This window comes from Glandiceps talaboti, chromosome 3 (assembly GCF_964340395.1).
Source record: "Glandiceps talaboti chromosome 3, keGlaTala1.1, whole genome shotgun sequence".
Lineage (NCBI taxonomy): Eukaryota > Metazoa > Hemichordata > Enteropneusta > Spengelidae > Glandiceps > Glandiceps talaboti.
Window position 1 is genome coordinate 29,878,137 of NC_135551.1, and position 24,953 is coordinate 29,903,089.

The window sequence follows — 24,953 nt, forward strand, 5'->3', positions numbered from 1 at the left end:
TACTGACAACTTCAGTATTTTTCCATTAAAAAATGAACAAGAACCTAACATGGTGCAGAAGCCTTTTTTTATAGCAACTTAATTCTATCCTGATTATTCCCCTCTCCCCTTTTTTCATTTTTTATCTAAGTTTTGTAGCAGTAAATATAATATGATATTGGTACGGAAAAAAGTTATAAAATCAACACTCTCACAAGATTTCCAACCTGAATTTCAACGACTAACTGAACTAGACAAATTTTACACTATACATAAACACCAAGTTGTTGGATTTGAAACAAATCAAACTGGACTAATAGTTTTCAGTAAACACATAGGTGTCAGTTTTAAAAGTTGTAAAAAGAAGTTATCAAAAAAAAATAATAAAAAAATTAAAAACTTGCCGAGTTGGGGGTCATCCTGGATGTACACTGTGGATTACTATATGTGTTGTTCGACATGAGACAAAGAGCAACATGAACAAACATGTGCACTGCATATACATATTAAAGTTTTGTGACACTGTTATCAACCAGTTGAATCCAGACCCAATAAACAATACACTTTACCTGGGAATGTGATTGCATCATGCAATGGCTGCACAACTCTCACTTCAAAAAGAACTACATCTAGGTTGAACATTCCGCAAAATGGGAATTTGTTAAGGCAGATTTCTGTTGACTATTGCAACATTTAACTTCTACCTGGTAGACAAGCATACTTTTGTGGCCAGGTGATACTGAATCAAAGTAACACATACTAATTATGTGAGGGCGTTTCTAAGGAAACTATGTCAGGTTAAACCGTGAACATGTACAATCACACAAACTGCAAACAAAAACCCACTAGCAATTACGGTCAGTACGAAAAAAAAAACACCAGATAGTTCGTCGTCGTTCTTGGGAATACCCATTCACGATTTCACGATGGAATTTTCTGAGGAACGAAAGTGGACACAAGCCATTGCCGGTAATATTCGTCAAGTTGACGGGGTCGCTGAGAGGTCAACTATTTATTGTTTAGTGAACATTATGTCTCTGGGAACGAGTGACTGTTTTTGAAATAATTTTGAAAGGGTGACTATTTAATTCCCACTCTGATACACACGTTGCTATAATTTATAACTAATATATTGTAAATACTAACGATAACTCCATGCGATGTAACTGTCATGTCGTGGAGAAAATATTATAGGCAAATGTGCTGTGTCAAACACAACATGCATATAACGTACGAATAGGTAGTTCTATAACAAAGAAATGTAATGGTGATAGACGCGGTAATTAGTGTAAAACGGACACACTGTCAGAACAGAAGTCAACAAGCTCCCTCGCAAAATAGCAGACTACCACTTTGTTCTCGTAAACTGAACACTTTTCATAAAATTATCGTAATCATGGACTTCTATATATGTCACAGGCGTTGTTGGTGTATGAACCGGAAGAGTTTGTATAAATATACCGGTAAGATTGAAAGTCGAGGTTATGAGTGGGTCAACATTTACGAGTAAGAGAACCTCGTGTGCTACAAATGATCTGAATGTACACACACATGACCAAACATTCCGAACACAAGCATTGACTTATCCAACTGACCGGTACTTATATCAACAATTTAGCAAAGCTTGGGACATAAAACATGCAATAAAACAATTACCAAGCGAAAGATCTGACACATACCTGGTAGCTGTTCAACAGCGAGGAACATCTCTCACGGACATCCCTAAACGGGCATTGCGATGAAAGTCTCAATAACTGGACCAAAAAATCAACAACCTCGTTTCTCACAGAGGTGTTGTTTTCCTCATTAACTTCTGGAGGGGATGACGGTTCAAAGAGAGATTCAATATACGAGGCAATCTGATCCAAAGCTTGATTACGAGTTTCTGGTTCTCGACTGGCGATACTCATAAACCATCGTGTTGCCACTGCTGTTTCCGTTCCGTGATTATGGAGCTCTGAATTTTCTCCGGCCATTAAACGCTTGCACTAGGTTGTATTCGGGGCTTACCAGTTCACTACAAACAATAAATGTGACCCCAAAATGTCTGAGATGCTACTAGCTCTGGTTATTCAGTCATAAAATCGTTTATCAGCGATGATGTCCAAAATCGAGTGAACAACCCGGGGAACACAGCGTTCGCGACAGGAAGAATGTCTGAACGGCCACACAAATCTCCGGAAATGTTCCGTGCACCAGCGCTACGTGGCGGTCCGTTAAACTAGCTAAAACGTGTGTGGAAAGAAATTATACTTTCAAAGAAAACGTCAGATACAAAATCGTCGCCTTATTCGCAAAAATACACCAAAATAGATGACAATTTTGAATACCGGACGATCACTTCTCAGTACATTCACTGTTCAGACTCACGCTATGTACTTCGATGGTTCATACATATGTATTAGTAGTTTGAATATATAAATATATTTACATAAATTAAGCATGAGCCACACCTCCAAATTTCACCAATCAACACGGGTTTCGATGACGTCATCTTTGAACGGAAAAAACCCTCTGTCTGTGCGATCATGCATAGACGTAGACGGAACTACTAGGTATAACCACTGCAAAATGCCGTTACAGAAACATATGCTGGGAACACATCAACGAGATTTTAATTTGTATATTTATTACAAAAGAAAGTTACCCGGCTAATTACATTCACCTATCCTTTATTTTAAGCTGCTAGGGTAATAATTTTAACCATTCACAAACTTTGTAGATTTCACACCTGTCTTTTTACTTTGCTCATGATATAGACCGTTATTTAGATACAGTTCACATTCCTAGCCCACCCGTTTTGCTACTTGTGGTAATTTTTCCATCCCTAAAGTTAACCTGGCACAAAGCAAACACAGGCCAAATAAAAAAGTTGTTTGGTTCCGGTTACTCGACCCCCACCTAGATTTTCACTGTCGACCCTACTTTTTTTTACGTATTCGAGAAAAATAATAATAAAATCGCGAAAATCGTGAAGTTTCGCAAGAAATAGTGAGTGTGGAAACTGACGTCAACTTAAAAAGACAATATAAAACTATTTTTCCAATCTGTAATGGCTGTACATCTGATAGAAAGAAATAAACAACACAGAGACCATTTGGAAAACAATGGAAAACCTGAACTAGACACTCACACATGAAAAAAAAAATACAATACAATAAAATACAAAACTACCTTCCCCACCTATTTTAAAATTGAATGTAATCGGAACCACCCAATTTTTTTACGCCTAAATATACAGCTACTCCCCACTGGAACTCACCCCCAAGCCATATCAAAGACATAACGCGTAGAGACAGTTTCATAGCAACTTTAAAAGCTCACCTCAATAATTGGTAGGAACAATGTATATATTTCTTTAACCTGTATCAATGTTTTTATCAATGTATGTAAGACTTGTAGTTAATGTCATTTCTTTTCGGGGATTTTCTTTCTATATATTGTACACTTACACACTTTTTTGCTTGAATATTTTATCAGGGCCATAGACTCGACTAGTTCAGACTAAACTATTTATGTGGTCCTCAACAGATGCATTACCATGATATTTTTTTTATGTGCGCGGGTTTTTTTTTCGTTATTTGCATCTGGCGAATAAAAATTAATTCAATTAAATTTTGGCAATATTCTGACGGACTAAAATGTTAATTGGAAACGGCCCAAGGTAAATAGAACTGTACCTGCCCGCATCATAACGGAATCCGACGTGTGTATTTCTGAAAGTTCTTCTCTCCTTTTTTCACAAAGCGTTAGGTTCTCCTTTGAAAATCAACCATCCTTGCCCAATGTTGACCAAGTGGTATTGATAGAGCGTTTTGTACAATTGTGTGTCGTCGTTCATCATGGTGAATTGGCCTTGGTCCTTTTTTCAATCTCAAGAGTGTCACTTTTGGACAATAGCATTCGTATTGTACTTTGAATCGGATTATATGGTTCCGACCCTATACCGGTAAAAAAATTAATCTCTCCAAATATCACAAAAACGATAAATGTCATCCCCTGCCCTACCCGCATGCATTTGTTTCCCGAGTTATGTCTCAGAATATTTCTATCAGAATACAATAAAATGTCGATAATATCGTTAATATTGACGTATTTAGCCAACTATATATGAGAGGGGTAAAATTATACACTTGTTTCTGATAGAAACATTCTGAGACATAACTCGGGAAACAAATGCCTGTGGCCCTACCCCCCAAAAGAACGACAATAACAACAATTTAGAAAACTACCATATTGACCATGTCTATGATAGCATTTAGAATGCACTGGGGGCAATTATTTTGCATATCACTGTATATGGCTTTCTGATATTCATGTCCAAGTTCATCACGCCATCAAAATAAATAATAATGATAAATAATACATTTCAATCGTAAGCTCTTTGGTATGTTGGTTATACGGATGTACAATGGCGCCAATATCGCTCAGGCAACATGGCCGATGTTTTAATTTGTTGTTTGTCAATATCCACTCAGACTACTACTAAAAGAATAATATGAGATATCCGTGGGTAGAAATTAAATGAGGCGAACAGCCCCATTAGCTGTTCATGCCACTTTTTCCATAATTTCCTATGATATCTATCATAAACATTTATGGCATTTTGTAACACCATTTACGTGTCTGTACCGTACATATCAAGGTAAGCTTTCAGGCTCGGCACTATAGGCTCTGACATTGACCTTCATCTTCAAGGTCAAGTAGCAAATTCTTCAATAACTTTGGATGTTTTATATACCTACAGACATCATTCAAATGTGTACCTGTACATTGTTATAGGTAAGCTGACCATTTTGACTGACTTTTGTTAGCGGTAACCTAACTGTTATGGCTGACTTCTGACCTTGACCTTCATCTTCAAGGTCATATGGCAAATTCTTCAATATCTTTGTGGAAGTTGGCAAAAGAGACTAACAACAGCATATGTATCTGCACATTGTTAGAAATAGGAAATTTTTTGACAGACTTCTGACCTTGAATATCATCTTCAAATCTTGCTAAATCATTATTTTAATTGTCTCTGTACTAATTAGCACCAGTCCCTTGAGATATTTATTTGTCTCATAATCTTCAAATGAGGAAAATTAGCTCAACTTTTTTTTTCTCAGTTACTAGTAGTCTCCCAGGTATACGTATGCAGTATTCACCAAACTGTTCACAATCACTCACTCAAGTTGCTATTTCACACAAAAGAACACAATTGTGAGTTGTTGATTTTTAGTATTCAAATAAAGAGTAAAAAAGAACCCAGCAAGTCTATGGAAGGGTATAACTTTCTGATAAACATTGTTGGGTCATTTCATACGCAATACATATAGGGCCTTCATATTCGAACTCAGAAGACTTGTTTCCCATAGAGTTAACACTGCATTCACCCTGTTTATTTAATATTGATTGATTGATTGATTGATTGATTGATTGATTGATTGATTGATTGATTGATTGATTGATTGATTGATATATAAACCATCCAACAGGCATTGCCCAATAACAGAAGGAAGGTTCAGTAATAATGCAGTAGGCCACCGACAACCCTAAAATCATTGTGATTCCGATTTCAAATATTTGTAGTGATCCCTGTTTTTCAGGATTTTGATTTGGAATGCAAACAAAATATCAACAGTTTAAGACTCTTATTATTTCCGACACAATGTTATAGAAAATATCAAACGTATTGTATAAAAATCATAATCCCATTTTTTATGATAAATGTTGTAAACCTAGAAGATCATTTAAACTCTACAGATATCCCGTCATTCATTTGTACCAATCCCCAACTGTCCTTTCCAATGATTGAAAAATAGAAAACTATTATTAGATCTCAGATGACGATAATGATAGCCTCTGAGAGTTTATCAAATGCCACTCCCAGTAATACATTCACAGGAATAGGGAATTTACATAACAGAGGCAGGAACATGTAAAGAAATTACGGTTTCATACTCCCTCCTGTTTGTGACAGGTAGCGTGGAACGCACCCCTGTATACACGTGATACGTCACGTGACCGTATCCATATATATTAGACTGAAGGTTAATTTCATAATTAAAAAGTTAAAATAATCTTGAAAAACGTGATTTTGTATGTCTCGTCATATTACCTTTGAATATTACAGTGCACTTGTACAAATAAATTTATTATCTAATATTTATTGAACATACATATACCCATGTCGGATATGTAGCAAAATGTATTAGAGTGTGTCAACCAATCAAATCACCCATATTATAATTATAATATAGGTTAGTAGATACGTGGTATGTACATGGATGTATTGTTGTACGTGTACGTGTTACTATGTATTAGATGGAAATTGACTACATTATAGTTTGTTTTCCTTTTTTATTGTTTTTCCGTTTGTTTGTTTATTTTAATTGTGTGCATTACCTGCTATAAGTTATACTATCTTTGATTAGTATCACTTGTACTCTTTCTTTCCATGCACAAGTAGGGCTAGGAATCATCTCCCTGAATTTGACTGTATCCAAAAACAGCTCTTGGTGCATACAAAAATGTCATAAGTGACACTAAAGTTCAGCTATGTCTATGTATTTCTATTTATTTTTAAATTAATCACTCCCAACAAGCATACATCACATTCCCCAGGGTTTGAGTCTTCATTTATGAAGGAAAACCATCCTGCTGTCCGATATAGTATTTACAATAATTTAAAATAAAAATTATGAGTACAATAATATGTTGAAATATTTTAATTATTATTATAATATAAGTTAGTTGATATATATGGAAGTTACATGTGATCCTCGCAAACAATGTTAATATTTCTTCCGCGACACTGGTGCCGTAAAAGAGACCGTAGTTTACTATGTTGACGGTGTCTTGCCGTAAAAGAGGCCATAGTTTACAATGTTGACGGTGTGTTGCCGTAAAAGAGGCCGTAGTTTACGATGCTGACGGTGTCTTGGACCTTGCCGTAAAAGAGGCGGTGATTTATTATGATGGTATATGTATGTATGTTTGTATGATTGTACGTATATTACTGTGTATTATAAATTGACTAGATTGCAAGTAATGATTTATTTTATTTTCCATTTTCGTTAAAATATTGTTATTTACAATAGTTCAAACATGTCATACTGAGCAATGATTAGGAGTTTAATATGTTTTAAATATTAATTTTCATGGATGCACTAAAAATATTACAACATGAGCCTAGAAAGCGATTAATCAGCACTAGTGCAAATATATTGAATATAATATATATATTAATATATTGCCTTTCAAAATCAAATTTAAAATAAACAGCTCTGTGTTTTTGTTTCTGTATCAATCAAAGTAATGTATAGACTCACCACACGCGACAATACTTGTGTTGGAGGCAGTGTAGAGATTGGGGAGTATAACTAATAATATTATAATGTATGGAATATGACGTTTTAAAACTTTATTTTGAAAACCTACCAAGGATTGGGACTGAGTTACATGGCATCATATTTTTTTTTAAACTTTACTTATACACGTACTTTGAGTCCTCTTTAGCATAGGGACGTGTAATATTTCTTAGTTTTCCTGGTCTTCGGACTAAATATAACAACCTTTTGACTATATATTCCTACTTGTAAGGAAAAAACATTTCTACTTGTAAAGAGATTGATACATTTGTAGCAGCAGGATTCGTATGATATTTTCCTAAGAAAAGGGCAATCCAGGGCGGCAATCTAAGCAATAATACGTGCTCTTAAGGTCCAATCAAGACTTTTATAATAACTGGTCAAAACCTTCTGCATAAGAACCTCAGATGATTAACTCACAGTCACGTGTGTAAACTAATACTCTAAGGATGGTCAAAATAGTCTTTTTCCGATGCAGACACTGATGACGGTATTATATTTTTTTTTAGATATTCGTGAGTACCTAATAAGGTCATTATTTTGTATTATATTCGTATGTGCTCTCCTACTGGTGGTGAAGGATGTATGCCCCTTCCTCCTTCCCATTGGATTTCAACTTGCCTGCCATCCCATAGTCTATCTGCTAGACCTCGGATGTTCTTCAGATAGAATACGACACACGTCCAAACATCGCTATCGAGGATGGAACATCCAAGCCCTCACTGCGAACTTCGTTCGCTTATAGTATCGAAAGATAGCCCGAACGTCTAGCAGCAAGACTAGCCATCCCACTGCCCACCCAATATTGTGAATTATTTACCCACTCCTTCACCAGGAAAACGTTTATGCTATCCACTATACCAACAATTCATTTTGATGTACATAATGTGCGCCCCTAGCAAAATCAGGACATCCCCGATACAATTCTTCGATTCCTTGTTTGCTTTCCTCCCTCTATACCGATCGAAACAAATTGCCCGCCCACTGAAATTATGTGTAAGAACAGCCCTATGCAAGAACAGCTTCGTTGACAGCACCTGTTCATTGTCTATTATCATTGTCACAAAACCACTGACTTTCTTTTACAGTATTTACAGTGCCGTCCTGAGGCGCATCGTTGCATCAACAGAACAATAGTCAACATGATCTGACTTGCGATATCAACATTTTGCTGATGACTGAATAAACTGAAAGTTCACAATCATGTGTTGCGGGCCTGTAATATACGGCCCTGTAGGATTTTCTCTCACTTGGTAATCCTGGAAATAAGTGAAATTATAGATATGTAGAACTAGAAATGTAATACGGTAGAGTGGTTTATTGTATTTGTTCAAATACTAAACGTTTTATATATCATTACGAGGAAATAGGAACTGCCATTATAGGAACTTAGGTATTACAATAATGTCAATATTTGAATCGATTGTTTTTGAAAGCCGGGTTGAAAGCATTATTAAACACATACTTATTTGAACACAAATCGTTTCATCACGGCAGTTCATTCATGTGGGTGAAAATTCCAAGGGTTTGAAAACAACTCCTATCAGCGCACGCATCACAATTACATAGCTTTGGAAGAAAGATGTTTTAATTGGAGGCGGTAATGTGGGGCGCCACCAACGATACATATTTCAGTCTAGCACTAGTGTCAAAAAGTAGGTTATAAATAAACGAGTCATGAATTACATGCATGCTGGTGATCCAAAAATACCTGGGAAAAATACCGCCAATGGCATTGTAGCACAACTGTATTCTTTATGTGATAGTCTCAAATAAACTCAACTCAAAAGTGTTTCAAAAAGTTCTGACTAGTTTTTAAAGAATGATTATATACACCATAATCCTATCACGCAATTATACTCAACTTCAAATTCAGTTTATGTTGCTTTGTATTTATTGGTATAGATCACACACACAACTACAGCATTTACATCCACAAATAAATAATTAGACCACTTGCAAGTTTCTCTTGAAAATTTCTGAGTTAAAATCCAGTGTTTTTAGAATCAAACCTTGAAAATGTATGGTTTTATAGATTTTATTCCCTATCAATTCTAGCTTCTTTTTTTTACACATGTACGTTACTCCTTGGTGCTTTTAAATTCATTATCACTATGTACTTGCAGCCAATATCATTCTTAATTCTTTACATTTCTATTCTGCATTGTAAGAAAAAAAACATTACTTCTTTGTTAAAAATCTCTCTTTGCTGTCAGCAAGTCATCCATTACCAGATTGAAATACAAAATCACAAATCTCTCATTATAAATTACTATATGCCATATAACTAGCACTTTGTAAGTTTCTGGAGTAGCCATATCACATCATTCAAATCACAGCGCCCTCTATCAGCTCTATTTAACAATGTAGTGTTTGGTGAGAGATTCCTGGGCATGAAGTGACACTCCTGGATGTAACACTAACATCGAGCTCAATTTTGATTATAAGGATAGGTTTTAACGTATCAGCACACGTAACATGACTAGTTATGCCAATATTATTCATAAGTTGTGTAAAAATACAAGACCATTTTTCCTCCCCCCTCCATCTATCTATGTATTTATCAAGAAGGGAATGAATTTCACTTTGTCTTTGACTCTACATCATTCTCTTTGTCATGAACTTTTGCATGGAGAAAGCAATTGTCTAACACCAGAGGGCGCTATTTTAAAAAGGTGGTGGTTATGTTCATACACCCTATGATCTAATCAAACCATATAGAAACCATTCATAAATTAATATGTATTGCAAAGACTATAAACTAGTTTTATGAAATGCTTGTAGGAAATACACAATCTTTGAAAATAAAGTCTGCATATCAAAGTTGACCACTTCACCTAGTAAGGTGAACAGAGTAAAGCAAATATGATTTTATCAATTCCATAAAACATTGAGTGAAATAATATGATCATGAGCCATACAATTTTAGTTCAAATGTTGAGGGGATTGAGCCCCAGTTCTTTAGTGGATAACCAAGTCCTGTCCAACTACATACTAAATCTAGCAGAAGTTAACTATGCATTCTTTATGACTATACTATAGATTTAAAACTGAGCATTCATACTTATACTTCAATTTATTTCTCTGTCAAAAGTGTTTAAGGAGCAACATATTAACAGTACAGACATCTCTGAATTGACCAGAATTTGTAAAATAATACAATCATATGCATGATTAATCTAAAAGTGAGTGAACATTAGTATGCAAGCACCTATAGTGATTATTCTACTTATTTCTCTCCGAGTCTAAATTAGGTTTTCATAACTACATGAAATCTGTTCCCTGTGACTACATGAAATCTGCAGATTCCAAATTCTAAGCTGACTTTCTGTAACTACATGAAATCTGCAGATTTCAAATTCTAAGCTGACTTTCTGTGACTACATGAAATCTGCAGATTTCAAATTCTAAGCTGACTTTCTGTGACTACATGAAATCTGCAGATCCCAAATTCTAAGCCGACTTTCTGTGACTACATGAAATCTGCAGATCCCAAATTCTAAGCCGACTTTCTGTGACTACATGAAATCTGCAGATCCCAAATTCTAAGCTGACTTTCTGTGACTACATGAAATCTGCAGATTCCAAATTCTAAACTGACTTTCTGTGACTGCATGAAATCTGCAGATTCCAAATTCTAAGCTGACTTTCAGTAAAATCTAACTTTTCGGTGACTACATGAAATCTGTCTGTAGTAGAATCCAAGCGCCGAATGTAACTAGTACTATAATCATTTGTATGTCATGATTAATTTTAGAAACTCTTCATATATCCCTGAAGGAATTTTTGTGAATGGAAAGTAACTTAATTAAACTCAGACCTAGATTTATATTTGGATCACAAATATACATACAATTCTGTCATCTGCATGTAACAATCTTGACTTCCATTTATGTTTCCTAGTCTTAGAAAATATATGACATATTCCACAATCTGAAAACAGTCTGACATTTGCTCATTTATGAAAAAGTACCAATATCTTATCAAAATACATTCTCAAATCTATCCGTCCCCTGCAATGCCATTTTCAAATTTCGTTTTTATTAATTTCTCTTTTATTCAGTCAAAAATCTTAGGAATGTATCATTGTAGCAATATTACAATAACTAATATATTCATGACATGTTGTTCATCGATTTATATATATATATTATGGTATATATTATTTGGTTTTATTTCCATCATCCCATACAAACAGAACAAAACAATGTCTACTTGAGGCATATTGCTTGAAAAATCACAATTACTTAATCTAAATTACATATGAGACTTAACTTGGGTACAAATTTATGGACATGAGCTGAATATGTTTTGTTTGAGTTTATTTTGATTTTTTTTTGAGGGGTTGGTGTTTGCTGCACTTGCAAGGTGTATTCTACTTACTGAAACCATAGACAGTGGAGGGGACTGTCTATGCTGAAACATATTCCGTTATCACTTCATTGGTCTGAACTTTGTCAATGAAAATATCTAACCTTGGTCAACTTTCTCTTAAAGCTGTAGCCAACTCTGTACATATCTGTTATGTATGATGACTTACACTATAAATTGTCAACTTCAACTGTATAAGTGGTTCTTTTCATAGTCATGTAACATGTAAAGACCATAAAGATCTTTTTTATCTTTTACTTTCATATGCAAAATATCTAGAAATGTTGAAATCTTGTGATTTTTTTGAGACAATTTGTTTTCATGCTCCATCCTACTTCCATATCATGTCACATATATGCAAATATAAAAACATTGATACCAAAAATACCATACTATTGCAATTCACATGACAGTGAAAATTCACTAAAAATACTACTAACTAAATGTCATTGCACACACAAGAAACATAAACTTCTGACAAACAGTGGATAAAGAAAATTCACTTTTTCTTCTTTTCAAGTACAGCAACCACAACAGGTTTAATATCATTCTCTTTGATCTAAATTCTTGTCATCTTGTACTCTTTCAATTCAAAAGAACCAATTACATTCATGATATGTAGCTATTGACCAATCAATACACTTATTCAAATATATGCAAATTGGTGATCATCACCATAGAAACAATAAGAGATAAACAGGCAGAAGCCTGGCCAGCCATTTTGTTCAATAATTAATGCTGGCACTGATATCTGAAAATGATTAACACACCAAATAAAGAATCTGTTGGTTGAAAACTGTTTTTGAGCAAAATATAGTCAGATTTTATAGAAATAACATTTCTGTTTTATGAATAATTACATTCCTTGGATGTCATTATATCAATACAAGGGTAAAAATTTGCAACATGAGCAGAAATGAAAAGATTTAATGTCAAAATATCTATCCTCCAATTTACCCTGCTACCTAAATTTAGGTGTAACTATTAGTAATATAATATTGCAGTGATGTCATGTGATGTGATCTTAATTTTCTGAGTTTGAATTCAAGGTGTCAAGTTTTGTTTCTAAGACTATTGCCAAATTTATCACATCTTTGCTTTTTATATCAGTATTTTGACAAAAATCTTCACATTTATTCATATCTGTAAACTCCTGTAAACAACTGATGTTTTCTAAATTTTACTGTACTATCATTACATTTACACAAATAAACAATTTTTAAAACAACGTAAATCAATTATAGGCAGATTGTATTGTTTAACCCTCTCACAGCCATCATTTCAACTAATATCCACATTTTATGAATCATAACTTTATTATTTTATATATTTATATATCATTGATAATTTGATCTAGAATTTCAGACAAATTTCAGAAATGTGATCACTTTTGTACTGTAATTTTGGCGGGAAAATATATGGCAGTGAAAGGGTTAAAGTTCAAAGTTCAAATTAAGTTTGCAGTTTTTGTGTAGCATATGTTGGTCTGGCCTGTTTGTTCTTGATGGCCAGTAGTAAATAGTTTTTACCACCATTCCTCTCCCATTCTTGTTCAAATTCACGCTCAAGAATCTCAGCGCCACGTTTACGAGTCAGTCCAGTTTCATCCAGACTCAGCTCACACATCTGCAGATCATCTTTGCCTGTATGTAAGAAAGTAACTCAATATATTATCCTCCAAACATTTATCACAACTTTCACTCAGTTTGAATTACAAATACTTGTTCTTGTATCATACAACTGGTAACTGTCAATCTCACATTATGTATTATACTGCTTATTTTTGTTAAAATTGATTTCTTGGTGAACATCTTTTCTTCAAAGAACATCATGAATAGTTCTTTGTTAAAACAGATAAGTGAAAATGTCAGAACAAAAATGAACTACTTGTGGGGTGGGGGTGGTTTCAGGTGTAGGTACATCTAATTCACCTAATCATTGGGTATAGATTGGTGACTACTACAGCCCTACATCTGCACATTATTACGTTTAGTTTGATAGTTTGATAGTTTTATGGGTGGTAAAGTAGCTAAAATTGTGTATTACCAAAACATTTGATTTGGTTTTGTATCAGTGATATTATTTGGGTAGTAGTCATTAGGTAAAATCTAATATATTTTAGTAGAGTACCTACTATAACTTATTGTACTAACTATAGAAATCTAATACAAGTTTGTCCACATTTTTCCCCTCTCCTGTTACCATTTTTTCCCTGTCCTGCGACCATTTTTCCCAACCTTGGTGAAAATACGACAATCAGATTATATGTATTACAAACCTGAAACAAAGACAGTTATTGATTTTTTTGCTTTGTTTTTGTTGGTGGTTGTGGTGGTGGTTGTTGTGGTTGTTTAACAAAAATACTGACAAGAAGAGATTTACAAACCTGCAACCAACAAGACAGGTTGTTTTTCTGGATGGATCTCCATCTGCCTAGCAATCCATGGTCCATCAAAGTGAGCATACCACCAGCCTTTTTTCTTGAACTGTGGATCTTTGTGTTGATCTGATGGTCTCACAAATGGTACACGGAAAAATCGTTGATCATTGGTTGGCATTGCTGCATTTTGTGCAGCTTTAGGTGGTGATGTTGTGGGTACCGGTATTAGTGGTGCCTGTGGTGCTGGTATCAATGGTGCCTGCATTTGTTCTTGTTCGTTAGCTGTAAATATACACAAATTTATGAGAATATGGAATACCTTAAAATATCATGTGACCCCTCTAGAAATGAACCACTGCAATACTAGCCATTATTACATATGTACCAGTGACTACTTGCACCAGTGTACACCATTAGTGGTATTTCCACTGCAGTGCAATACCAAAAAACATTATAGCATACCTACATGCAAATAATCTGCAAATGAAGGCACAACTGTTCCTATCACATGATCATACAGTAATTTGCTGTTTTGGATAAATGTATGTAACAATACTAATAATGATGATAATAATATACAGTACATTATTGTCATGTATATTTGTATAATGAAATTTGTAGTGGTTCTGCAAAAATATTCGAGATAAAATAACATTTCAAACAACAATATTTACAGATTACTAAAACAAAGAATATATTCAGTAAACACTGGACAGTACAACATTATGACTCATTTACAATATGAACAGCTGTTGGATAAAAACTGTGTTTGAAATGATTGGTTTTGGTTTTAACAGATCTATAACGTGTACCGGATGGTAACATATCAAACAATGGGTGAACTGTGTGATAAATGTCACTGATGATAGACTTTGACTTCCTAGTAGTACGGGCTTTAAAAAGAGACTCTAATGATGGGAGTTCATCACCACTGGTCTTAGCTGCTGTCCTAAATATTCTATTTAGTTAAAAACAATCTCTTTGATAACAAAACCCTGTTCCACACGACTGCCAGTGTGGCTACTCGAAGGTATTTGCACTCATGTTTGTAGTGTTTTCTGCAGCACTTTCACTCACTATGCTCATGAAAGTACAACTGCAAAGACACAGCAAGAACTCATGGAAATACCCAGAGTACACCACACTTGAACTTGCATGTCAAAGTGTTCTGTCATGCATAGCATAGGGCAAATATTCTACATATATGTTGGCAAAGTAACCAATAATGTTTCCTGGATTATCAGTCATGGTTCTAGGAATCACATAGATCACATTTGAATTTGAATTTGAATTTGAATTTATTTGGCAATAAAATAAAGTAAAAACATACATTTAAAAGTATTGCCGAGGATAACACAACAAAGCAATTAAAACTTATTTCCATTGTGGTCCTCGATTTCAAAAATTCAACATGTCGGTAGGTAAAGAACTCTGGTCACGTGATTGGAGCAAGATTAGTGAAAAATGGAAATGAAACATAAAAACATTGAAATGACTCAATACAACTAGTGTATATACATTACTAACTTTAACTGTTGGCAAGCATTTGAGACATTAAGTGGTTTTTGACTGATTTCTTGAACGTACTTTTACACTGAGAATGCCGTATTGGCAGTGGTAAACTGTTCCATACTGGTACAGTAAGTTTGAACCAAATCTGAAATATCGTCAAATAATGTCAAAATATTCATGAACACATATTTCTGTATAAAAGACAAACAAAGTAACTAACCTGATTCGATGACTGACACAGGTGCTCTCTGCTCTGCTGTTTCATTTCTCACATTACGTTTCTTGTTTTTCACTTTCCAGGCATGGTAAACTTTAAGACGACGGTGAAATTCTTCTCGGCATGCTTCTAGTAAGTCAATGTCTGGAAAATATCAAACAAGATGAATGAAACCTGTTTGTTCCTAAAATCTGTGACATTCAGATGAGATAGATATGTGGGTTGTTGTCAGTGGCCGATTAGTTAGACCACTACCCTCTTACTAGTGTATTCAGGGTGTGATTAAATTTGCCATGCTGTATGTAAGAAGAGTGTCATTAACTTCGACTCCACCAAACTAAATCCACCCACATGTGACTTCTCGGGAGACAAGTTTATCCAAATCTTAAATCCAGCATAAACAAAATGTATATTTTTATTATCATCATTATTAGGAAGAAATAAATAAAGCAAGTTATATTATGAAAAATAACTCCAATATTCCAGTCTATGGACTTTTGATACAAACTACAATTACTAAGCACTTTGTATATAGTGGGCACTATTTGCATTCTATTTTCTCTAGGGCACTCTTCATGTATCACAGACATTTTATTGGGGTTTTGTTTTAACTATGGAAAGAATATATGTCTGAGAATGTGATGTGTTATAACACACTTATTGCCTTGTCTTATTTGGGCACTAGTCGACATCATAATATCCCTCATACTGTTATGCAGCAACTATTTCCGTTGAATTTCAGCCTCTGGAAATAGTTGCTGCATAACAGCCCTTGGGGTAATATAGATATCTACTAGTGCCCGAATACACCCATGCAATAAGTATACAATAGACAAACTTTGATATTAGCTCTGGTAGAGGACTGCTAATCCTGTACATGTCAAACACTGAGTCAACATTTTGACAGCTAAAGGGTACAAGTGTATAATAATACCTAGTGTAGATAAAATCTTTTGATAAATGAACTTACCACAGGATGTATTGATAGAGTCCCTTAACTCAGCATATTTCCATTTACTCAAATCATGTCTCTTCAATAGGTTGGTTTGTTTCTGAGCTATAACGTGTTCAGACCTGTTAAAATATACAGTTTTACATTGATGAGTTACTTGCCTTCTTCCCTAGATACCATGTCAAAAGTGAAAATGAAATGTTGACACTTGAATATTTATCTGTGACCAGATTGCTATCATTTCCCTGTCATCATTTTACATTAATTTTAGCACACATACCAATAGGGAACTTGCAATCCAGACTGAGCATACTCAGATGCAAAGGACTATGGGATTATCTGTGGTTATCGTAATACCTAATCTGGAGCTACTGATAAAATTGACCTTCCACAATGGTCAGGGTAACTATGAATTGATCATTCGTGGTTGCAAACAATGTTACAGCATTGTTCATAATACCAATTCATTGGTATTTATTATCACATTTCCCATGATGCAACATTCAACATGGCGGATTTGCAAGTTCCCTATTATTAGATTTTGCCAGTTAGATGCATACTCTCTTATTATATTACCATGTATTGCCTCATGGTAGGCCTAGAACTATATTAAACTATATTATATTTATCTTAATAATGACCTTGTCAATGCTAGGTATAGTATATATGCAAATTTCACATTGAGAATATATATATCTATTTTGTGACCCTAGCCAGAAATTTGTTTTGTAATTCTCTACATAATCTATTTTGTGGCTCATTTGACTTGTAAATTTTGATATTTTGTAGATTTGTAGATAAGCTTAGAGTATTTATAAGCCTATAATTTCTGGCAATAAAAATTATTATTGTTTTTATTATAAATTATAATATTATATTTAGAGCAAGATCACCAAGTAGGACTAGTTTGATCCCTAAATACACCATCAGACAATTTGATTAAAGTTACTATGTTTTATATATTTGATCTAAAGGTTTGTTGAAATCTGGTCACTTCATATTCAACATTAGCTAATAACATGAACCCAACATTGCTTCGATGTGTGTGCTGGGTTACTATGCAAATGGTGTGAACCCAACATGGATGCAACATGTCTGCTGGGTTACTATGCAAATGGTGTGAACCCAACATGGATGCAACATGTCTGCTGGGTTGCTATGCAAATGATGTGAACCCAACATGGATGCAACATGTCTGCTGGGTTACTATGCAAATGATGTGAACCCAACATGGATGCAACATGTTTGCTGGGTTACTATCCAAATGACGTGAACCCAACATGGATGCAACATGTCTGCTGGGTTACTATCCAAATGATGTGAACCCAACATGGATGCAACATGTCTGCTGGGTTACTATGCAAATGACGTGAACCCAACATGGATGCAACATGTCTGCTGGGTTACTATCCAAATGATGTGAACCCAACATGGATGCAACATGTCTGCTGGGTTGATATCCAAATGATGTGAACCCAACATGGATGCAGCATGTCTGCTGGGTTGATATCCAAATGATGTGAACCCAACATGGATGCAGCATGTCTGCTAGGTTGATATCCAAATGATGTGAACCCAACATGGATGCAACACGTCTGCTAGGTTGATATCCAAATGATGTGAACCCAACATGGATGCAGCATGTCTGCTGGGTTACTATCCAAATGATGTGAACCCAACATGGATGCAGCATATCTGCTGGGTTGATACCCAAATAATGTTATGGACTGCACAATGTATACAAACTGTCATAGCTATAAGGACAGAACATATAATTATTACATTAGCCATGAAATGAGTTCTGGAGTGAATGGCAATGGAACAACTGGTCATCTTGAGCTGTGAAATGAAATAATTACAGCTGAAATATAAATGGAAAGCAGCATGTGATACTGATACATAGGGTTAAATGGGTATGTAAGTTTATCAATATTTTATCATTGTTTCCATATTAGTATATTGTAACTGTTTACAGCGATAGCACTTTTATAGTCTTCATTCCTGTTTAATATGTAAGACTGATATCTACGAGGTATATATTGTAACTGTATACAGTGATAGCACTTTTATAGTCTTCATTCCTGTTCAATATGTAAGACTGATATCTATGGGTATATATTGTAACTGTATACAGTGATAGCACTTTTATAGTCTTCATTCCTGTTTAATATATAAGACTGATATCTACGAGGTATATATTGTAACTGTTTATAGTGATAGCACTTTTATAGTCTTCATTCCCGTTTAATATATATAAGACTGATATCTATGGGTATATATTATAACTGTTTATAGTGATAGCACTTTTATAGTCTTCATTCCCGTGTAATATGTAAGACTGATATCTATGGGTATATATTGTCTCTCTATTGTACTACACCACTGGAGGGCGCTATTTACTTGAAACCAAGTAAAATGTTTGAGAAGTAGAATCCTTGATAAACTTGACACACGTTATGTATTAAAGTCCTATGCATATGAGGATTTGCCAAACTGTGACATCTTTTAAACAGTGAAATTTTGCAAGAAAACATAACACTTGCATGCATTCTTTATAAAATAAACAATTGCTGATGGTAGAAGATGATACTGCTATGGTTAGTCTGGCTGCTAGACCCCTTGAGCTATTCTGCTTACTGTAAAGCTGACTGAACTTCGCCTCTGAGGGCGCTAACCTGTCCAGACACAGGTACTCATCATTCCGTGTGACTTTATCAGCAACCCCCAAAAGCACAGATCCAAGGTCTACTATGCTATATGATATGATATGATATGTTGAGCTGGATATTAAACTATGAAATACTAATTTCCGAGATGGCGCTGGGAATTTTATTGATGATTATTTTGGTTAGTAGTGTTATAAACCTTTGTGGCTGCATCGGTTGCATAGGCTGCATTGGTTGTATAGACTGCATTGGAGACATTGGCATCACTGGAGGAGGACTGCAGACAAAATAATGGTTAAAGACAGTAAAGATACACTGATATAGTACAATAGTTAATACTCATATCCTGGCCATATTCAGGTACCAGAACATGTCTAGTAACCTGAGGGCTATTATGTAGCAACTATCCCTTCCCACCTACTCCAAGTCTGAAGGCCAAGAGGAAAAGTTGGTACATAACAGCACAATGGTTAATCTTCTAAACATTCCTCCAACTAGTATACTCTTCCACACACACACACACACACACACACACACACACACACACACACACACACACACACACACACACACACACACACACACACACACACACACACACATCCTCACACACACATCCTCACACACACACACACACACACACACACACACACACACACACACTGTACAGTACAAGCTGCTCATAGAGGTAATACATTGTAAGATTTGACATTAGAATTGCATACCTTGTAAGTGAGTCCTGCTTTTCAACCTGTACAACTTCTGATTCGTTCTCTTGAGCTAAACGTAAAGCCATTTCATAATCACGACGTTCTTGTTCCAGTTGAGCTTGTCTGAAAACAATGAATAGTATTAAACATAAAGTGAAGAAACTGTAATGTAGTTTACACAATACATGAAACTGTAATTTTGTCAAGGCTGGAATGCTAGCCTAATCTAAGAGTTCCCATCAGGTACTTTGCTAGGGTTCCCTGTCAGTGTTTTGTAAATAAAGCGTAGGTCAAATCTACCTGTTGTGACTTCCAAAGTCATTTTATCAGAATTCCCTACCAGGGTTTTTATTAAAAATGCTATAGTAAGAGTGCTTAACATCTGGTCTATCTTACAGCCAATCAGAAATACTATAGTAGGAGTGCTTAACATCTGGTCATTTTAACAGCCAATCAGAAATCCCACACATGTAGTAGGCATGCTTAACATCTGGTCAACCTTACAGCCAATCAGAAATGCTATAACTGTGGGAGTACTTAACATCTGGTCAACCTCACAGCCAATCAGAAATGCTATAACTGTGGGAGTACTTAACATCTGGTCAACCTTACAGCCAATCAGAAATGCTATAGTTGGAGTACTTAACATCTGGTTAATCTTACCTCTTTGCTTCTTCTTCCTCTTGTTTTCTCTTTTCTTCTTGTAATTTACGGTCAGCTTCGATTCTTTTCCTCTCTGCTTCTTGTCTCTTTCTCTCTTCCTCAGCTCGTCGTTTTGCTTCCTCTTCCTCACGTTTTCTCTTAGCCTCCATTTCCGCTTTTCTGTTGATAGTGAATAATATATCCATAGAAGACACACATACCTCACTTGAATGCACTTTCTCCTTCTGTTAACTCACAAGCAAATTACAAGTAATACACCAAGTTGTACATGTGTATGTTTGGCCTTACTAGAATGGGTGCATGTGTTTTCCTTTGCTTTCAATATTCTAATAGAGAGGAAAACATGAATTCAATGCGGAAACTCTGGTACAGCCATGTCTGTCTGTCTGTCTGTCTGTCTATTTGTCTGTCTGTCTGTCTATCTATCTGTCAGTTCAGTTAGTCAGTCAGTCTGTCTGTCTGTCTGTCTGGTCAGTCGGTGGTCTATCTGTCGGTCTGTCTGGTCAAACAGTCAGTCAGTCAGTCAGTCAGTCTGTCGGTGTCTGTGTCTGTCTGTCTGGTCAGTCAGTCAGTCTATCTGTCAGGTCAGTCAGTCAGTCAGTCAGTCAGTCTGTCTATCTGTCTGGTCAGTCAGTCCATCTGTCTGTCTGTCTGGTCAATTTGTCAGTCTGTCTGTAACAGAAAGGAATATTTGAATGGACACCAACACTGTACTGAACACTGAATAAACACCAACTTACAATTTCCTTTCTTCCTCTTCTTTTTTCCTTTTTCGTTCTTCTTCCTCTCTCTTCTTTCTTTCCAACTCCATCTGTTCCTGTATCTTACGTAGTCTTTCTTGCTCCTCAGCTTCTGCCTTCTTCTTGGCAATTTCTTTCAACTCGTTGTTGATTCTGTTAGACAGGTCAAAGTACGCTGCATCAATTTGTTGGCGTGTCATCATTGTGGACTGAAACAGAAAATAAAATAGATGAATGTTACTTTAAGTTTAACTTATTGTTGGGTTATGACATGTGCTTGTATAAAGCTAAAACAGCCTGTAGTTAAATGTACAATTATGACAAAAGTTTTGCAAGTTAGGTTGTTGTTTTACTGGACAGATCACAGCACTTTTACGGCTAATGACAACAAGTTTAAGTTAGGTTGTTGTTTTACTGGACAGATCACAGCACTTTTACGACTAAAGACAACAAGTTTAAGGTTGTTGTTTTACTGGACAGATCACAGCACGTTTACGGCTAAAGACAACAAGTTTAAGGTTGTTGTTTTACTGGACAGATCACAGCACGTTTACGGCTAATGACAACAAGTTAGGTTGTTGTTTTACTGGACAGATCACAGCACGTTTACGGCTAATGACAACATGATTGTTAATGAGAGGAATCTCTTTCCTCAGTCACATCATTACCCATAAACTTCCCCAACTACCTTACAACAATATGGAAGTACCTACAGAATCCTCCACCACCTCCCCAACCCCATCCCGTCCCCTCCAACCTGAAAGACATTACAGATTCTCTCTTCACACAAACCCCTCCAAGATTCGGATCCTCTCCACAACACAACATCTCTCTCCCCCCTCCCCCTCCCCCCTTACTCATATAAAAGAACCTACAGACTTTGTAAGAAGTATTTTATTCAAGGTAATAATTTACCTTGATTCGTTTGACCAGTGCATCCATAGCTTTCACCATTTCTCCTACATCTTTACTTAGTCTATCTTTGGTCTTCTTATCTTCCTTGATACTGTTGACTAGAATCAAACAAATCAAACATTTAATGACATTTAGCGAGACTTTTTTGTCTTCATTTTTTGTACATATATTATTCTATCTCCAAGACTTGAATGTCGTCATTGACTTGAATGTCGTCATTGACTTGAATGTCGTCATTGACTTGAATGTCAACCCAGCTATATAATTGGAAACCTGGTAGGACAGAGATTGCAGTGTGAATGTTTTAATTCTATGCACTTAAAGAGGTTACAATTGATTGGAGTTGAAGTTATATCGGACAGTTGTGCCTGTATAGGTCTGTGCCAGGGGTAATAATTGTACATTACTTAGTATGATCATGATATCCGTTGGAGAAGGCACTTGATAGATGTATACTATTATTATACATTCATCATTTAACAACAAAAACTCCACTTTATCTTACCAATTTTTTTCATTTCATCCAACTGAGTACGTAACGTAGAGACAAGTTGTAGACCCTTGTAGCGTGGTCTGTGTTTCTTTATAGCTACGTACATACGAATACAACTCTGGATCTTTATCAGGGCATTTCTACGGTATAGGATCTTGTTTCTCACTGTAACACAAAAACAATAACAAATGTCGTTAATAAGATGGATTATACCATGCATGAGCCAGGTTCAACAAAAAATATGGAATATATACTCTGGTTGTTCTACGTCACAACAACATGTGCCTACGTCATTTGCTGTGCTGTTTTCAAAGTCAAAACGCTCAGAATTGCCATTACTTTCCCTGAATTTTTAACAAATATTACTGGCGATGGTATAAATATATTATTCACCAATATTTTTCTTCATTCAGCCAGAAAATATTCTTGATCTTAGAGTTGTCACTACTCGTCTAGTGACTTGTAGTGACAAAGGCCTCTATTTTCCTTGACTGAATGAAGAAACACATCTAAAAGTATTCATATCAATGCACACTAAGGGTGAGTGTAACTATGACCACATTTAAAGGTAATAACCCCATGACTTTGTATTCATGTTTGTCAGTTTGATAGTGATAAGAAGTAGACTTTTTTTGCCACCTTCAAAGCCAGTTTTCATTGTCCGCCACTGATAACATGATGTTCTGATTACAGGTATTTCTATATAACTCCTGTAATGGTAACAACTAGTATACTTACATTTGATAACCATAAGAGTTCCATACTGTGCATACTTCCAACGAGTACATAGCAGCCATCTTTTCACCTTCTTTACCAAGAATGCAAGGTGTTCAGGATCAGATTTCATCAGCTGATCAAACTCTGCAAATTTACCAGGTCTGAAGAACACTTTAGTTAAACCAAACTTGAAATCATAGTCATCTAACCCAAGGGCTTTGAAGAGTGCCTGAAAATAAATTTCACAAATATATTAAAACTTTCTACTGAACCAAAATACTTGGATAAATCCTAGCTTTCAACCCGAGTCCTCAGGTCTTCTTCAGGGATGTGAAGTCATGAATTGTTTTGTTTATACATGCGTTACTTCAGAATATTGTCCCATACAGGTGATAAAGTGTATAGGTCTGCGTCTCTGTTTAGTGATGGTTCTAATATTCTAATATACATAGGTTCTTAATTCCCCTTGACAAATCAGTCCAGTTCCCTATCAAGGATGAAAACATTCTCTGTGTCAATTCTAATGTCAGGACAATCTTTATGGATGTGTTTGTAAACTTCCAGTGATACACACAGCTTGATACACTTCATCTAAAACTTCAAGTACAAGAAAAATGACCTGGTGTATCACTTGCTTATTTCTGATCAATTGCAAAATAGATACTGTATACAGGAAATAATTAGATCTTATAGAGTAAAGTATATGCCATACCTTACAGAAGAGTCTGGGATCCAACCTAACTAACTCCTTGGGCATGTACTGTTTGTACATTGTATAGAGGTCAGCAAAGACAGCACGGGATGGGTAACCACCCTGCATTAGGTTCAATACAGATACCATACCTGGAAGTATCAAGTAAAAGATGGTTTTAAATGTCTATCAGGTGTATGGAAGCACCACTACTTTTCATATTACACGATAACTACATACAGTGTATGGAAGAACCATTACTTTTCACATGACATGATAACGACATTACAGTCAACTGATACATGATTATCTCACCTGATATACTCATGATACATGTATGATGTACACATGGCATTCACATGATACATGTATGATGTACACATGGCATTCACATGATGCATGTATGATGTACACATGGCATTCACACGATACATGTATGATGTACACATGGCATTCTCATGATACATGTATGATGTACACATGACATTCACATGATACATGTATGATGTACACATGGAATTCACATGATACATGTATGTGCACATAACATTCACATGATGCATGTATGATGTACACATGACATTCACATGAT

At 35.4% G+C, this 24,953-nt stretch overlaps 2 protein-coding genes across 3 annotated transcripts in view; both read right to left on the bottom strand.

Annotated features, from left to right (window-relative positions):
- Positions 1–2,337, bottom strand: part of LOC144432591 (sestrin-1-like) — a 112,803-nt gene extending 110,466 nt beyond the window's left edge. Inside the window, exon 1 of one of the 2 annotated variants that reach the window (XM_078120837.1) lies at positions 1,659–2,337. In XM_078120837.1, coding sequence (XP_077976963.1) covers positions 1,659–1,955 — 297 coding nt within the window. In that variant the 5' untranslated portion in view covers positions 1,956–2,337. Of the gene's footprint in view, positions 1–548; positions 582–1,658 lie in introns of those variants that run through there. The other variant, XM_078120839.1, reaches the window with a different exon arrangement.
- A 7,534-nt stretch (positions 2,338–9,871) lies between these two features.
- The window catches only part of LOC144432863 (unconventional myosin-VI-like), a 58,029-nt gene continuing 42,947 nt past the window's right edge, over positions 9,872–24,953 (bottom strand). The window contains exons 18-28 of the mRNA XM_078121159.1: positions 24,383–24,513; positions 23,692–23,899; positions 22,966–23,118; positions 22,461–22,558; positions 21,546–21,754; positions 20,806–20,964; positions 20,158–20,265; positions 16,785–16,888; positions 15,818–15,958; positions 14,092–14,367; positions 9,872–13,348 (exon numbers count right to left, since the gene is read on the bottom strand). Coding sequence (XP_077977285.1) covers positions 13,158–13,348; positions 14,092–14,367; positions 15,818–15,958; positions 16,785–16,888; positions 20,158–20,265; positions 20,806–20,964; positions 21,546–21,754; positions 22,461–22,558; positions 22,966–23,118; positions 23,692–23,899; positions 24,383–24,513 — 1,778 coding nt within the window. The 3' untranslated portion in view covers positions 9,872–13,157. The remainder of the gene's footprint in view (positions 13,349–14,091; positions 14,368–15,817; positions 15,959–16,784; positions 16,889–20,157; positions 20,266–20,805; positions 20,965–21,545; positions 21,755–22,460; positions 22,559–22,965; positions 23,119–23,691; positions 23,900–24,382; positions 24,514–24,953) is intronic.